We start from the raw sequence: 18,525 nt of genomic DNA on the forward strand, positions 1-18,525 counted from the left end.
GTAACAATAATAAAAATATTATTGTTACATTGGAGACTAAATGCCGGAATGCATGGTTGGGTAAGGACCTTTTTAATTACGAATGTAACAATAATTATTGAGGCTACGGTTACATTGCGTTATTGTTACATGAAAAAAAAAGCAATGTACGATGGGACTAGTAATATGTACTAAATAATAAAAGTTGAGGACATTTATTCAAAAATTTATAACATACAATTTATTTTCTGTAATTTTTTATTTACAATGACAATTTCTACAAATCCAGTAAGTTGTTTTTAAAGTCCGATACATTTTTGATGAACGAAATTACGTCCTCCACGGACACGTGTACATACAGAATTTCTTAGTATTTTTTAAAAGTTACAGTTAGCAAACTTTGCTTTTGATTATCAATTTGCGTCAAGTTATAAAGCTGTATGTAATGTATGTCTTGATATTTTTTCAGTTTCGTTTAAAACGCATCCCAAGTTTTATTTTTTTCACCATAAACAAAATTGGTCCAAAGTATAATGACACTTAATAAGAGTAGGTGTGCAGTTAAATACTTTAAAAAACTGAAACCATTGAACTATATTTTTCGCCTTTGACAGTCACACTCCTAATCTTGAGTAGTATCTTGAAGAACATCAAAACCATTAATACGTAGTAAAACTATCAAGTTGTACACCATTTGTTGAATAATAATATTTTATTATTTATCAGTATTAAATTACAAGTATTCTTTAGTACATATGAAAGAATGAAGCAATACAACTATAGAAGATTTAAGTTTAATCAATCTAGCGTACATTGCTGTTTTTCATGTAACAATAACGTAATGTAACCGTAGCCTCAGTAATTATTGTTACATTTGTAATTAATCCGTTCCTCACCCAACTTTGCATTCCGGCAACTAGTCGCCAATGTAACAATAATACTTTTATTATTGTTACATTTCCATGTAACCGTAGCCAGTGCCTTTGTTTAAACTATAATTAGCTTTCTAAATTTAATATTGAACGGATATTCCCTATGTTGTACTAGGGATAACTCCTGCCTTACTAATTTAAAGGCATTTCACTGTATGTTGTTGTCCAAGAGGTTTAAGAGTAAAGACAAAAAACTGATTATCGAAAGCATTATGATTATGTACCACACTTCAGTGCCTAGCGGGGCCAGGGAAGACTCTGTCCAATACTTTGTTTTTCTTGTTTATTACGAATTAGCGTTTGAAAGAATTACTTGCCAAAGAATGGGGGTTTGGAAGACATTTGTGTTCATCTTATACGTTGTTACTTTTAATCATACCATTGTTTTTTTTCAGTTTTTGTTTGGCTGCTGATGGCACTGTTTGTGACCCTAAAATTTTATCCTGTTTTTGCTGTTATTAGATGCAAAAGAATTATCATTGAACCTTTAATTGGCTTTTTCTACACTACATTCATGTAAGTCAGTTACACTTATTTTTTTAAATTACACTATGATATAAAATAGTTAGAGTTTTTCCACGGTCAAGATAGTTTAGCAAATAAACAATTTCTTCACTCTTTTAAGGATTAAATTTAGATAAGCACATACCCTTCTTTCTTTCTTTTGGGAAACTCGAATATCAATATGAAATATATTTTCCTTAAACACTTAACAAATTGTATATACTACTCAGTGATCCTCTTAACAGAACCTAATTATACGAAGAAGAAAAACTATGAAACCATTAACTTTATAAAAATACGTTGAATATATTCCATTGAATGCGAAAGACCGGTCGCGACATTCTGTTGTTATTTTGTCTCCTTTTGAACTTATCATATTTCATTTTTGTCATTTCTGAGTTCCAAGTCGTTATTTATTTTCTGACATGAATGTAAAATTGAGAATGGAAATGGGGAATGTGTCAAAGAGACAACAACCCGACCAAATAAAAAACAACAGCAGAGGGTCACCAACAGGTCTTCAATGTAGCGAGAAATTCCCGCACCCGGAGGCGTCCTTCAGCTGGCCCCTAAACAAATATATACTAGTCCAGTGATAATGAACGCCATACTAATTTCCAAATTGTACACAAGAAACTAAAATTAAAATAATACAAGACTAACAAAGGCCAGAGGCTCCTGACTTGGGACAGGCGCAAAAATGCGGCGGGGTTAAACATGTTTGTGAGATCTCAACCCTCCCCCTATACCTCTAACCAATGTAGTAAAGTAAACGCATAACAATACGCACATTAAAATTCAGTTCAAGAGAAATCCGAGTCTGATGTCAGAAGATGTAACCAAAGAAAATAAACAAAATGACAATAATACATAAATAACAACAGACTACTAGCAGTTAACTGACATGCCAGCTCCAGACTTCAACTAAACTGACTGAAAGATTATGATTTCATCATATGAACATCAGGCACAATCCTTCCCGTTAGGGGTTAAGTATCATACCATCATAACATATATGAGAAGAACATAACCCGTGTCATGCCAACAACTGTTTTTAGAATAAATGTGTTTAGTTCCGATGCAAAGACCTTATCAATGACTCAATATTAACGCCAAAATATGCAATCTTTAATGACTTGATGTGTTTGTTTAATGTGTTTGTTTATTGTTTTCGGCATACATCAGTCCGTTTGTTTCCTCTTATGAATTTCTCATCATACAGGGACCTCAAATGAGATTTTCTTTAGTTGTTGACATTCTCCTCTTTTGCTTTAAAAAAAGAGGGACGAAAGATACCAAAGGGACAGTCAAACTCATAAATCTAAAACAAACTGACAACGCCATGGCTAAAAATGAAGAAGACAAACAGAAAAACAATAGTACACATGACACAACATAGAAAACTAAAGAATAAACAACACGAACCCCACCAAAAACTAGGGGTGATCTCAGGTGCTCCGGAAGGGTAAGCAGATCCTGCTCCACATGTGGCACCCGTCGTGTTGCTCATGCGATTACAAATCCGGTAAATAGTCCAATTCGGTAGGTCACATTCATGAAAGGGAAGGGGACTGCAGTTACGACGTAAGGAACATATCCGATATCATTTATGAAACGGTTATTCCATAACGGTCACGGGGACAATGTCTAATTGTCAATTTACAAAATACCTTTTATTTTTATATTATAAATAACAATGTGATGTTAGGTGGTGTTGTAACATCTTTTAAACATCTGTGCCTATTGATGAGTCCTGAGTGTAAATGATCATCCACTTATTTTTTTATTTTTTTTTCCAACTCAGAATGTATTTTGCATTATATGCAAGTTATAAATAACTGAACAAAATCAAATGCATTTGACGAACATCATACAGATTATCAAAATGGAGACATAAACTGAAAATTATTACTGGTTTGCTGGTATTTATGCTTGTCACAACCTTTGGAAATTTAGAGTTGTGCCAGTTCACATCGCAAATAACTATTTTTATTTGGCATATCTTTGTAATCTTTGCGCCGTGTTTGGAAATTTTAAAATTGTACCAGCGTCTGTGGTGTTCAATTAAATTGTATAAATTTCAAGATTTTGATAGTTTCTCAGTTTGAATATATTGACATGATTCATTTGACATCGTGCTATTATTGAAGAAGGATATCTGTTATCCGAAATATCTAATATTTGTTCATTTTATAGTTATCTAATGGTGATGTTGTACCCTTTTTGACTTATATATTATATAGTGTACAGAATCATATTACATAATCTATCGCCCTGTAAGAATAATCGTTGACTATTTATTCAATCATTTTATATATATATATATATATATATATATATATATATATATATATATATATATATATATATATATATATATATATATATATATATATATATGAGTCTGAAAGATTGTGTAACAATACCGATAAATAGATGGAAAACAAAACACTAAAAAGTGTTGAATATCATTGCAAAAAGATGGAAAAACTGAACAGATGATATAAATTATACAATAATTGCAAATATTTCGGCTCAACAAATGGCCTTCTTCGGTGACAAAAGTTTTAACAATAATGATATATAATGTATAAGGTGTAAACATAGATCACTAATAATACAGGTAAGTTTTGGTCGATTGATTTTAATCCAAAATCCTGAATATAATAATTTAAACACTAGACTGTAAATTTAATTATTTCTTTCTTTTCTTGAGTGTCCTAGATGTGGTCTCCAATATGTTGGTGAATCTATGCAGCCATTTCACAAACGCCTCAATGGCCACAGGAGTGACCTCACAAAAAAACCGTATATTCCTGTCAGCCAACATTTCAGGTTACCAGATCACAATCTGAAAGATTTTGATCACATGAAGATCCTTGTGATCGAACAGGATTGTACATGGCAAAATAGGCAAAGAGAAAATCGGGAGAGGTTTTGGATAAAAACACTGGGTGTCCTCCATCCAGATGGAATCAATAGAAAGAAATAATTAAATTTACAGTCTAGTGTTTAAATTATTATATTCAGGATTTTGGATTAAAATCAATCGACCAAAACTTACCTGTATTATTAGTGATCTATGTTTACACCTTATACATTATATATCATTATTGTCAAAACTTTTGTCACCGAAGAAGGCCATTTGTTGAGCCGAAATATTTGCAATTATTGTATAATTTATATCATCTGTTCAGTTTTTCCATCTTTGTGCAATGATATTCAACACTTTTTAGTGTTTTGTTTTCACTCTATTTATCGGTATTGTTGCACAATCTTTCAGACTCATATAATTTTTCCTGTTTGTGGAGTATTGTCAATTTTGATGATCCAATACCTATTAAGTTTACTGGTTGGTAGATTCTTATAGACTCTATATATATATATATATATATATACAACTCGTCTAAACATCAACCCAACAATGTTAGATCTGTAAGTTTGCTTTCGCAAATTTTTGGTTCTTCCCTCGCCGGGATTCGAACCCATGCTACTGTGATATCGTGACACCAAATCGCCTGCACTGCAGCCGTCCCGCTAGACCACACGACCACCTGGGCTCTCATAAAAGACCTTTCGCTGGCCATGTGTTACCTTTCCACGTCAGTTTTAATCTAGCGGCGTACTACAGTACATGATATATAAGGCATGAAGATGTTATTGTTACAGATCAGATATATATATATATATGTGTGTGTGTTGTTGTAGAAGTTAGAAAATAAAGTACAGGTTCCAGCCCCGGCGCCGGGGAGGAAGTTACGAATCAAATCTACTCTAACATCGTTAGGTTGATTTTCTAGGCACTTTATACATATATATATATACCAGAGTCTAAATTGAAAACTACGTTCAAACCTATATAAATATATGAACTAACACTTGGAAATCTAGGGATTTAGTATAGTTATAACATTTTCATTAATATAGCAATAATAGTAATAGTAGTACAAGAAATATATGAGCATACATATATGGTATGGTATAACTGTATACAAATAATTTCAAATTCTCATATACACACATGTTTGTACATTTTCCTCATTTAAATTTAATTGATGACCTTTGCCCAGGGGTTTCAGTTTAAGTTGTGTTCTTCCACACTTACATATCTCGAAGAAATATGTTTCTCTTAAATCAAGTTTTCTTTTATATAATTTTGAAGACCTTTTATATGAGGTTTTATATCTTGCATCTTATATCTATAAATGAAGTACTTTGTCAGTTGGATAACTTTATTTTTAGTAAAATTCAGTTGATAATTTTCATAGAGGCCAAAAATTACAATTTTCAAATTAAGAGGAATTTCGATAAGAACCTTATGAAAAATCCAAGAATTTAGATTGTGCCAAATGTCGGCTACAATATGACAACCCCAAAATGAATGTTCAATAGTTTAGGGCTCTTCCTTTGTTAAATTAAACAAATTACAAAAAACTCATTTTCGGACATGATGGTTTTTTTTGTTGTTTTCTTTTTGTTGTTTTCTTTTTGTATTTTTTCTTTTATCTCTTTCAATGATGATTCCAATGACATAAATTTGTTCATTCATGTTTTTCTAGCAGAATGGCTTGCTCTTTAAGGTCATCAATTTGCTTTTGTATCTCAATTTTTTTTCTTCAAGTTTATCATTCTCTATGAATTGTGCATCCATACCTTGAACACCTCTTTCGAGCTCTGTGAAATCATTACGAAGAGTGTTTTAAAGCCCTTTGTGGGAGGTTTCGTACTTAACATTAATCACATTTACATCAGCCTTTACCTCATTTATCATACTTGTCAAGTTGCGTTCAACTTTATTCAGCTTTGTAGAAAAACAGTAAGTTTCTTATCTATTCCCATAATAAGAGTCCTCAAATCATCAAATTGTTCTTGTGATGCCATGTTGGATTAGAAATAATCGAATTTTACAGTTTCATCTGACTACTGGTACTGCACTACTACATGTACATATATGACGTAGTTTTCTTTTGTGTTTAGAATTGTATCGTTATAATACCACTGGTTATATGATTATAGAAATCTTTAGGTTATGTCAGGGAATATATATATTTGCCTTTGGTTCTTGTAATAATATAGAAAAGTAAAAAATTACGGTCAATAATTACTTCATTACTCATTATGTAATATACTTTTTGCTCAGCTCATCCGTGGTGCATGGATATGGGCCTATATTGCCTAATAGTGATAACACACTATGTTTATGTATATAGTAATGTCAATTCATTGAAACAAAATCATATGTACCACTTTTTAAAGACTATACATCTCCGTTATTTCTGCTACAAATTTTTGTTTATGGACGCAGCCATTACAGGGGAGGTATTATCTGTTACCATCAACTTATACTTATCGGTAATATGAGTAAGTATAAATAAAATTCTTCAATCCTTTTTTTCGTCAGTCCTATTCATACTTTAAAGACTTTTAATCAGTTTGAAGGAGGTGTGAGCATCTGTATTGGTATGTGCCATATCTGGTATATTGTCGTTACTTAAAACCATTCTATATCTTCATAGAAACAATGTTACAAAATATTTTACTAATGATACTTGGAATATTTTAAAAGAAATGTATGGTGGCTTGAATTTTACGTGATTATACAACGGGCTGGCTCTTAATGTTTATTCAAGTATCAGCATAATGGACCAACCCGTTGTAAAATTGTAAAAACATTTCTTTTAAAATATAACAAGTGTGGACACATATCAGTATTGATAGTATGTGCGGATGTTTGACAGTGTTTTCCGACACAAAGAGTTCTTTGGTTTTTCCCCATATATTATATGTTGAACAAATAAAGCTGTAAACTGAAAATTTGTTCAGAATCTTCCAAGTATCATTATTAAAATATTTTGTTAAATTGTTTCTATGAAGATATAGTATGGTTTTAAGTAACGACAATATACCAGATATGGCACATACCAATACAGATGCTCACAACATCCGATGGATACAATCTGTTGTAGAGTTGACACTGGATATGACGTACTTATGATATAGTTATTTTTGTGACTGCATCTTACATTCATTTGTAGAATCTTTTACAATAGATAATTCATCCGATTTGTAACAATTCCATCTGTATGCCTTATACATTATGTACTGTATAACACAGCGAGATTAAAACTGACGAGGAAAGGTAACACCCGGCCAGCGAAAGCTTTATTATTGAAGAGCCTTGGTGGTCGAGTGGTTTAGCGCGTCGGAAACAGTGTAACGCGATTTAGTGCCTATATATCTCAGAAGCATTAGTTCGAATCTAGGATAGGGAAAACAATCCTAACGTAAATTTACAGTTTTAACATTGTTGGGCTGTTATATAGAGAAATTATATATACAGAATGTCTTTTCAGCCTTGTATCACCATCACTGCAGTCTACTGGTGATCCAATGGATAAAATCTGTAGTAGAGTTGTCACTGATTCAGACGTACTTATAATATAATTTGTTTATGACTGCATCTTACAGTCCTTTGTAGAATCCTTTACAATAATTATGTAAAGTTTACACTGAATCAATCAAAGCAAGCTCCAATAATGTTACAATATGTGTTGACTTTTACTTAAATCTAAAAAAGAAGATGTGTAATGATTGCAAATGAGACAACTGTCCACAAGAGACCAAAATGACACAGAAATTAACAACTATAGGTCACCGTACGGCCTTCAACAATGAGCAAAGCCCATACCGCATAGTTAGCTATAAAAGTCCCCGAAATGACAATTTAAATAATAATGTGGCAATTAAAGTTTCCCAACTCTAATGCAACAAACCGGACATTTTGATAAGAGATAAGGTAGGTTCCATCATCTATCCTAACAATGATGCAAAGTTTGATGCATGAAATTAATACAGGAATACTGGAGTAAATGTACTAAAAAATTGCCTTAAACGTGAGAGTTAAAAATCTGTAACTCTGGTCCGATAAACCGGAAACTAAACCAAATCAAAAGAAAGCGTCCTTTTCTCAATCCCCACAATGGTGTAAAGTTTTTGGGAAATCCAACAAGGTATATTGCAGTGCACCACTTATAAAAAAATGTGTGAAATCTAAGTGCCAAATTTCCGTTACTCTGAATTCAGCTGTAATACCGCCATTGGTTTTCCCCTATTAGTCTTTGTTAATTTGCGCTTTTCAAAAAGTTGTGCAGAATTTATCTTTGTTTCAAATAAAGAAATACTTGGCATGAGTAAAGTTTAATCCTGTCCAGTACTATAGAAAAAAAATTCACATAACATTTCATGGCATATAAGAAAATAACCATCACTGTAAGTTAACCAATCAAATCTCTCTCTTTATTTAACCTGTGGACAAGATTTAGTAACCATGTAACCCCAGGTTTACAAAATATTATATAGAAACCCCAAATAAAAAAATAATGGTGCTTTGAAATAACCAAGACATATGTTTATGACACAGAAATGTTTTATTGCAATAAAATGTAGGATTAATTACCTACAAATGTCAAATTCAAGGGAATATTTTTTTCGACCTATTTTCGTATACAACAGGCTGTGACGTACCATAATTTGGTGGTATAACACCAGAAACAACAGATAAAAAAAAAATCAAAATCAAAAGTCAATCAATTATAATGTCAAAGTTTTGGTTAACGCGAGTTTCAGTTATATAACGAAATATCAACGGACGAACGGACGCACCGAGATTGGTATTCCATAATGCGTCCCGTCTTAGACTGGCGTGTATGTCGTTGTTTAAAAATGACCAACACAATAAAATCGATAAATGAGTCAATATGGTCAAATTTGTCAACCCACTCCTTATACTAATTCTTATTATTCATAAGTAAAACTGATCATCAATACAAGATCTACAAAAATGTAACTTAATAAGCAGGTATAATTGGTAACATGTAATTTCAGTAAATATCAAAATGGCAAATTTCTACCTCCGAGCGATTAAGGCTCATACAAGCCTCTTGTTTACCTTGAAATGTTGAGATTTAGGGGGATGTTATAATTATTTTATGTTTTGTCATATGACTTTGATCTTGTAATCTTGATTCTGTGGGAAGGGAACTTGCTTATTAGAATAGAAATAGTTATTAGTACGAAATAACAGTAACTTCAAACATTACAATTGTAATAATATTATTTTTTTATATAGATTTTCAATCTTAATTTACCAGCTGACCGATTCTGTGCTCGTAAGTATACCCCTTAATATATGTTATTCAGACAAGTTCTTACCAACCGAATGAGACTTAACTTATCCTTGAAATTGATATAAACACAACTAGTTCTTTATAAGGATAAATATATTTTGATTCTAATGAATTAAATACATTCAGCAGACTCATTTACTCTCAGGTATTATGTCAGGACCAAATAATAAACTAGCTATTTCGAATGAACCTTTCATCATATATCTACAGTCCGTTTTATATACATAAATGTGAATGCAAATATTTTTGGGAAATCAGATTTAAGACAATGCTTACTTTGAATATAGTATTACCATTAGTGTAAAATATATGAGTTACGCATATATTTTAATTTACTACACGAATATATTCACGCTTAATATGGCATGCGGTCCAATAACACTTTAAGTACATAAGATACAGTTACAATTGGGGTCGGAAATCTAATTTGGTATTTCGGTTAGAGGTTTCTAGACATCCCGTTTTTCAATTTCATAATACACAATGGCAGTATCATGCTTTAGATATGTTAATTATTGTGGCTTTATTTTTCTATCACTATTCACTTATCATGAAAGACTATATACAGTTTTACAATAACTTCAATTAAAGGAAGCACAATACAAAGATTTTTTCTATCCCAATCAGACTTCAAACTGATGTATTATTTGAGAAAAGTACATGGTTTAAATATCAATATACAATTGTGTTCATTTAATTGCAAAGACGACTCAGTATATTGATACATTTTACATGTTTTGTATTTTAAAACATCCCAACGAAATCAGTTTCAATTTGAAAATTTGATTTACAGTTTTTATCATTGATAACGTTTTGTCTGATATTTTTTTTTAGATACGAAGCATTGACGCCTACTTTTTAATTTATATGCCAACATTATTGTGTTATGTGATATTGATTGGCTATTTTCTGTACAAGTCCGTTCGACATACATATAGTTTTGTTAGACGTCTTAAACAGGATACAGATTATGAGGTAATAAAATATTTATTGTACTTTTAGTATGTCATTTAAACAAGTTTATGAAAATATGTTAAAACATCGTTTCCTTAGATACTAAACATTTTCATACACCAGCATTGCAGCAGCACGATTACATATGGGTACTCGTACAATATTTGAGAATATGTGTTTTCTTACATTTAATTCTTGATAAAGCATTGTTTTTTCAATTGAGCAGTTAATGAGTTCTTAAAAATAAAAATTGAAGTTTTCCAACGCAAGCTAGTATGCTAAGCTTCAAACTTATGGTGTCTCACATAACCTTTGATATTGATAAGTTTTGTGTAATGATCATATCCCTGTTAATGGGTTGGGTGTGTACAAACAGGCTTAACGTACTGAACAGGGAGAGTATTTTTGCTTAGAAATAGATATTTGGAAATTATAAATTTTCAAGGTTGTCATAGCTTCTTGTTTAAAGCAGGCCATCTAGATCAATATCGAGGGAAATATATATAAAAAGAAACACCCAGCAAACTTTCTACTTTCGGTTATATCTTTCATTTTAATTCAACTAGGACATGAGATGTCAGCATACAATGAAATTTAGGTTATCAAACTTAATATATAAAAAAGAAACGGCAATGGGATCAGTTGAGTACAAAACTTTACGACAAACGGGATAATTTCAGTTTTCCAATTGAGATTTTTCCATTTTTATGTAGTAACCTTTATGTAGCGCTTGTTTATCGATTATTTATCTCCAAATTAATACAATATTCCAGAGGTTGGGTATCCAATCGGGATTTCCCTAACAAGGGGTTGCTTCTAACATGGAAGCCATCCTATGTTAAACATAGCCAACTTCGATTCACATGTCACAGTCTACACGGTGAAAGCGTTTTCCGGTTTTACGTTCATCAGAGACACCCAGAATACTTGAATGCCAAGTTATAAATCACGTCAGTACTATATTACTCAGTACTGAGCTGATGATACTATCGGGATTTATGTTTCATTATCTCTCTTTGAAAGAGAACGGTGTTGTACCTCTATTTATCCTGCAATTAGGTGTCCTACTATACAGATACAACCCTACAGATATCGCTATGCTGTATCTGTATACTATACAGATATCGCTTAAAAGCTCCGCCCACTGCCGGACTGTGTATTGTAGGAACCTGCGTGACCTCAGAATGTGTATTGCAGTCGATTTCCAATGCGTATCAATTGCGAATTAACGATTACTTTATACGTTCTGTTTGTTTTCAAACATTTCTTTAGAGCAATAAGAATCCCACCAATTTTCTGATAACATACACACAAGAACAGCAGTCTTTTCTACGATGACAACGATCGATTTCAAAACTTGAATGTGTATGATTGTGTAACAAAAACAACCATGTCAATTTCAGCATGCATGTTTAGTGAATGTCAAGTCTGAAGCGTAGGACAACTCGTACACTCATGTTTCAAATTGGACAATGTTTTGTTATTTGTTTTTATTGTTGAATATAGTTGTTATGTTAAAATAGATAATTATTCACTTTGAGCGATGTATTATTGTTGAACATTCGAGATTCTTTTTTTGCGAACCCGTCTTCAGCTGAATGTGTGATTACTGTATCGTATTACTACACAGGCCTCGGGGGATTTCAAATAAAAATAAATGCAAAACATGTGTTTTGTGTCTCTAAAACACAAATAATATACAGAATTAATTGCAGGATAAAGACAATAACTGTTTAGTGTCTTTAAATATCAGCTGTAATTGTACTCGGCTCGAAACAGGTGTAATAGCTCGCTAAAAGCTCGCATACACCTTGTTTCCTAGCCTCGTACAAATACAGCTGATATTTAAAGACAATAAACAGTTATTGTCTATATAAAACCAGTGACAGTGTCACAGATTATCGAATATGTTTCATTGTCGTGAGCATGATTAAGTCCTCTTTTCTTCATCATCGAATTTGTACTTCTCGCATGAGCAACACGGCGGGTGCTTCTATTGTATATATGGCTACCCTTTCAGAGCACCTGAGATCATACCCAGTTATTGGTTGGGTTCTTGTTGCTCATTCTTTAGTTTTCTATATAGTGTTATGTGAACTTGTATGTCTAATTGTCCACTTTCGTTTTGTGTCATAGCGTTGTCAATTTTCCTTCAACTTATATGTTTTGAATGTCGCCTTAGTATTTTCCACTGCTTTACACATTTCGGTGTTATCGAATCTTTATTAGATGCAGTTTTCCTGCAATTTCATGGCTGATTGATTACCGATTTTCTGAGTCATTAACAAACTTTTGACTTTATTTTTCTAGTGGACTAATATTTAGCCAATGTTTGAATTTGTTTTGATTATATCAGGTATGCAAACCATGTGCAAGTCCGCCACAATATAGCTACGTTAAGTGGTTATTGAAAAGACCAGAAAGGGACATTAAAGATACATGTACGGGGTTGAAGAGGTAAGAATTCACAATTCAAAATCCGTTATGCTTTATTAGAGATGATTGATTATCTAACGTAAGAAATACATGTACGTTAAGTGCTCCTATTAAGAAGTTTCACTCACAGCTGATTTACATGATTTTCCGTAGGAAATGCGACATCTTTCATTACATGTTCTTTCCTCCTAAGAATTATATACGTTATAATTGCCTGTGTGTTTTTCCATAGAAATATATTTGTTTATGTACGTCATGTTATACGTTAAGCCCCAGTCCCACTAGACCCCGATCGTACCAAGCTCACCGCGATCTAAATAATTTCAGATCGTAGCGAGGTCGCGGTATGAAAATGTAAATTTACGTTGCTTTCACGATGACACGACGTCCTCATTACGCTTCTACAACGATCCCGCTACGATTTAACCACGTTCTCACCGCGCTTATTCTGCGACCTCACTACACGTATCAAGATCTTTCTACGCTCATCACGTTCTCACTACGATCATACCACGAGTTACCCGATTGCAACACGATCGTACCACGCTTCTACTGCGATTATAGCACGTTCTCAACACTATTATACTACGTTCATACCGATCTTACCACATTTCAGCAATTATATCATAATCGTGTTCCATATCAATACAGTTCCATTCCTTCTATTTCTGATTAATACGTAGATTTCTCGGGAACAATACAGTCATGCCACCAAAATCAACTAGCACACGTGCGTGTGGTGGTAAGGGTTGATTCAGAGGCAGTGACAGCTCTGATTACGAACCCTGATTCAGCAAAGATGTCGGAACGACCAATACAACCCGAATTACAACCTATACCTGGTTCATCAAGCTCAAATGACGATATTTTAGTGAACGATAGTAGAGATGACACAGATGTGTGAATATACAAAAAAATAGAAAATGTGGTATGATTGCAAATTAGACAACTCTCCACAAGAGACCAGCATGACACAGAAATTAACAAAATTACTAACCACGACCGTAATACGACCTTAATGCGATCTACACGATCGCACTACGATCGTCAAAATTATCATTTTTTTCACAGATCGTAGTGCGATCGTGGCCTAGTGGGACTGCTGTTTTACCTATACACTAGTAGTCGGACTTAAAATTGTTTAACACCTTTTTCTATGAGAAGAAATAAAATGTATGGAAATGAACTGTTCGCCTCTATTTGTCGACCGCTTCATATTTTCATTTGAATCAGAGTTCCTTCAGACACTTATCAAAAACAAAAAGATCAAAGACGCCAGGTCATTTAATTTCACTTTCAAATATATTGATGATGATCTTTCCATTAATTTTTCTGATTGAATTTCATTTATATATCCCAAGAACTTGAAATCAAAGAAACAACAGACACGGCTTCCTCCGCCTCATTTTTAAACCTATACCTCGAATTTGACATACACGGTCATTTCAGTGCCAAAATCTATTAATTTAAATTATTGAAATTATCAATTCCCCCACCTTAGTAGCAATATACCAACTTCACCTGCATATGGGATATACATTTCCCAACTTATTTGGTATTCTAGAGCTTGCAGCTCATACTCAGATTTTGTAAAACAAGTCACATATCTCGTCATTTCCCCCCAAAAAGGTCATCGTAAGGTACCAAGACATTGTTGATAAATATTTCGTATCAATTTCACAAATAGTACACGATGGATTTGAAGTATAGAATCTGGGTACTGACGTTGTTTATATATATTTGATTTAATGAATACTACTTTTACTGTTTAGTCTGTTTTTATTGATATCTATTTGACGTGGCTCGGTACTTGTACATCCTGTCATAGTGTTATTGTTCTCTGATACTTCTTGTATTCTTGTCTTTCACTTTTGTTAATTTGCATTGTCTATAATATGTCTTTTGGTGTTTCTTTGATACAAATGACGTTGCTTTGTACTTAACATGCCGGAAGTGTGCTATTGTTAAACATTTTTGTGTTCTTGTCTTTCTTTTTTACCCATGTGCTTTGTCTGAAATGCCTTTTATGTTCCTTTGATACATATATGTCGTGGCTCTGTACTTATACATCCCGTCATTGTGTTATTGTACTATGGTACATCTGTGTATTCTTGTCTTCAATTTTTGCTAATATGTTTGGTCTATATGCCATTTTGTGCTTCTTTGTTACATATTTGTTTGCTTTCATAGTGATTAAGATTATAACACAATGTCGACTACTGTGTCCCTATTTATGATATTTTTAGCTCACCTTGCCCAAAGGGCCAAGAGAGCTTTTCTCATCACTTGGCGTCCGTCGTCCGTCGTCGTCGTTAACTTTTACAAAAATCTTCTCCTCTGAAACTACTGGGTCAAATTTAACCAAACTTAGCCATCACGATCATTAGGGTCTCTAGTTTAAAAATGTGTCCGATGACCCGGCCAAACAAACAAGATGGCCGCCATGGCTAAAAATAGAACATAGGGGTAAAATGTAGATTTTGGCTTATAATTCTGAAACCAAAGCATTTAGAGCAAATCTGACATGGAGTAAAATTGTTTATCAAGTCAAGATCTATCTGCCCCGAAATTTTTAAATGAATCGGACAACTGGGTGTTGGGTTGCTGCCCCTGAATTGTTAATTTTAAGGAAATTTTGCCGTTTTTGGTTATTATCTTGAATACTATTATAGATAGCGATAAACTGTTAACAACAATAATATTCAGCAACGTAAGATCTACAAATATGTCAAATGACTAAAATAGTCAGTGACCCCTTAAGGAATTATTGCTCTTTATATTAATTTTTTACCAATTTTTCGAAAATTTTTGTAATCTTTTACAAAAATCTTCTCCTCTGAAACAACTTGGCCAAAAACCAAACTTAGCCACAATCATTATTAGGGTATCTAGTTTAAAAAATGTGTGTGCTGATTCAGCCAACCAACCAAGGTGGTCGCCATGGCCGCCATGGCTAAAAATAGAACATATGGAAAAAATGTAGATTTTGGTTAATAACTCTGAAACCATTTTGAAGCATTAAGAGCAAATCTGTCAAGTAGTTATAATGTTTATCAAGTCAATATCTATCTGCCGTGAAATCTTCAGATAAATTGGACAACTGGTTGTTGGGTTACTACCCCCAATTGGTAATTTTTAAAGAAATTTTGCCGTTTTTAGTTATTATCTTGAATACTATTATAGAAAAAGATTACCGTAAACAGCAATAATGGTCAACAAAGTAAGATCTACAAATAAGTCAACATGACCAAAATGGTCAGTTGACCCCTTAAGGAGTTTTTGCCCTTTATATTCAATTTTCATTAATTTGGTAATTTTTGACGTTTTTTTACAAAATCTTTGCTTGTAACTAAAGGGCCAAGTTTATTATAGATAGAGAAAATTGTAAGTAGAAAGAATGTTCATAAAATTTAGTTCGTCGTACGTTCATGAATATTCATGACAGGTGACCATTTGTCCGCACTTAAAACCCGTGCGGTCACCTTTCTGACCATCGACTTTCGATATAGCCTAAAGAAGACACGTGTATTCACGGATGATTAAACGTGAATTTGTAATTGGAATTATGATATTTTTTATTCTGTTTGTATTTGATAAATACATTATTGTATTATATAGAATAAAGGTTATAGCGAGTAGCACACCTACATTATGTCGTTTGTTCTTTGTTAAGGCCATAGAATATAATTACTTTATATTCGGACGAACGTAGTGAGGGAGAATATAAAGTAAAGTAATATCTACAAACACATCACCATCACAAAAACACAATTTAGTCATAAATCCATCTGTTTCCTTTGTTTAATATGCACTTAGACCAAGGCGAGGGACACAGGCTCTTAAGAGCTTCTAGTTACCTATTGTGTTTGTTTGTTTTGTTCACACATCATTGTCAGTAAAACAGAATTTCATGCGACTGTCATACAAGTGAGAGTTTTAGCTAGCTTAAAAACCAGGTTTAATCCATCATTTTGTACATAAGAACATGCCTGTCAGGAATATGACAGTTGTTATCTATTCGTTTGATGTGTTAGAGCTTTTGATTTTGCCATTTGATTACGGATATTTTTTTTTGAATTTTCCTCTCAGTTGAAGTTTATTTGTGATTTTACTTTAAACTCCTAGTAAATTAACAGAAATATGCAAATACATAGATGCTGACAAATTTATATAAATATATAGCCCTTATCCATTACACACCAAAGAAAGATTGACCACATATCCAAAGGAAGCACCTTTGTGTATATCTTTGGTTCTTATATCGTGAATCTATACTATGAAAGATACCATCATTATGTTATTGTTCTATTTTATGTCATTATGTAACAGTTACTGTTCTATTATAAATTTGGAAATACTTTAAACGACAAAATTATTCAACTCGCGTAGTGGTATTAAACATATGTGGATTCTTAAAAATTCTAAAGAACTTCTGGACAATTTTAAATCTCGGTCTATTTCTTTGAAATTAATTCTAACATAACTTTTGATTTTTTAACCCTGTACACCACCATTCCCTATGTGACATTATAATTGTTTTGAATATAAACATTGAACGAGTCGACAAAATTTCTTCCTATGTGACGTTTACATTTTCTGACGTCAGAAACAATAAATGTGTTTTTTTTTTAATTTGATAGATGCTCTTGTGTCTTTTTGTAAACAATTGTTTGTTTTGTGATTGTAACACAGTAATGACTATTGTACCTATATTTTAACTATTTAATTTATTATGTCTGTTTTGTTCATGCATCGTTGTAAATATAACGTTATTTGATTCGACGGTCATACAAGTGAGAGGTTTAGCTCTATAAAACCAGGTTCAATCCACCGTTTTCTACATTTGAAAATGTTTGTACCAAGTTAGGAGTTGTTGTTCATTCGTTTGATGTGTTTTGGTATTTTATTTTGCCATTTGATTAGGGACTTTCCGATTGAGTTTTCCTTGGAGTTCAGTTTTTTAGTCATTTCACTTTCTGCTAACATTTTGAAAATCTATTGTTAATTTCTAAATTTACAATGCAAAAGAAAACTCCAATTCTATTTTTTTTATACTAGAATTTGTGGGTAAAAAATATAGATAGATCAGAATATGGTGAACCATTTCTCTTATTTTCAGATAAAAACAATTAAGAAAGGCAAAACCTAATCGACCATAAGGGATACTGGGATATGGTAGTATGCCACATTGGCAGTAAAAGCTTATTAAAGTTAAATGTCCGTTTGGCTGAGCGTGAAGTTCATATCCACACCCGGTCTGAATGAGCTAGGGCGTTTAAGACGATGCCTCGTGTAGAAATGGTGTCACGATATCTGGATGTTAAAAAGCTCTTAGGGGTGCGTAGGAGGCAAAGGTTAATTTGTATCTCTACCAATTTATCATAGTTAATCAGTAGAATTAAAATTTTAGGAGGTCAATTCGTATTACTGATCATTACTAGACTTATGCTTTTTTACACAGGAACTATTTGCGAAATGGAATTTAACAAACCACAACCAATTAATCAATACTCAATTTACCTTATTAGTTCAAA

General features: G+C 32.7%; 1 protein-coding gene across 2 annotated transcripts in view; it reads left to right on the forward strand.

The window, feature by feature from the left end:
- The window catches only part of LOC143064757 (stimulated by retinoic acid gene 6 protein-like), a 64,809-nt gene that overhangs the window by 23,888 nt on the left and 22,396 nt on the right, over positions 1–18,525 (forward strand). For both annotated transcript variants that reach the window (XM_076237829.1, XM_076237831.1), the window contains exons 6-9: positions 1,307–1,427; positions 9,544–9,583; positions 10,436–10,576; positions 12,912–13,012. In XM_076237829.1, the coding sequence (XP_076093944.1) occupies positions 1,307–1,427; positions 9,544–9,583; positions 10,436–10,576; positions 12,912–13,012 (403 nt within the window). The remainder of the gene's footprint in view (positions 1–1,306; positions 1,428–9,543; positions 9,584–10,435; positions 10,577–12,911; positions 13,013–18,525) is intronic.

This window comes from Mytilus galloprovincialis, chromosome 2 (genome assembly GCF_965363235.1).
Source record: "Mytilus galloprovincialis chromosome 2, xbMytGall1.hap1.1, whole genome shotgun sequence".
Classification (NCBI taxonomy): Eukaryota; Metazoa; Mollusca; class Bivalvia; order Mytilida; family Mytilidae; genus Mytilus; species Mytilus galloprovincialis.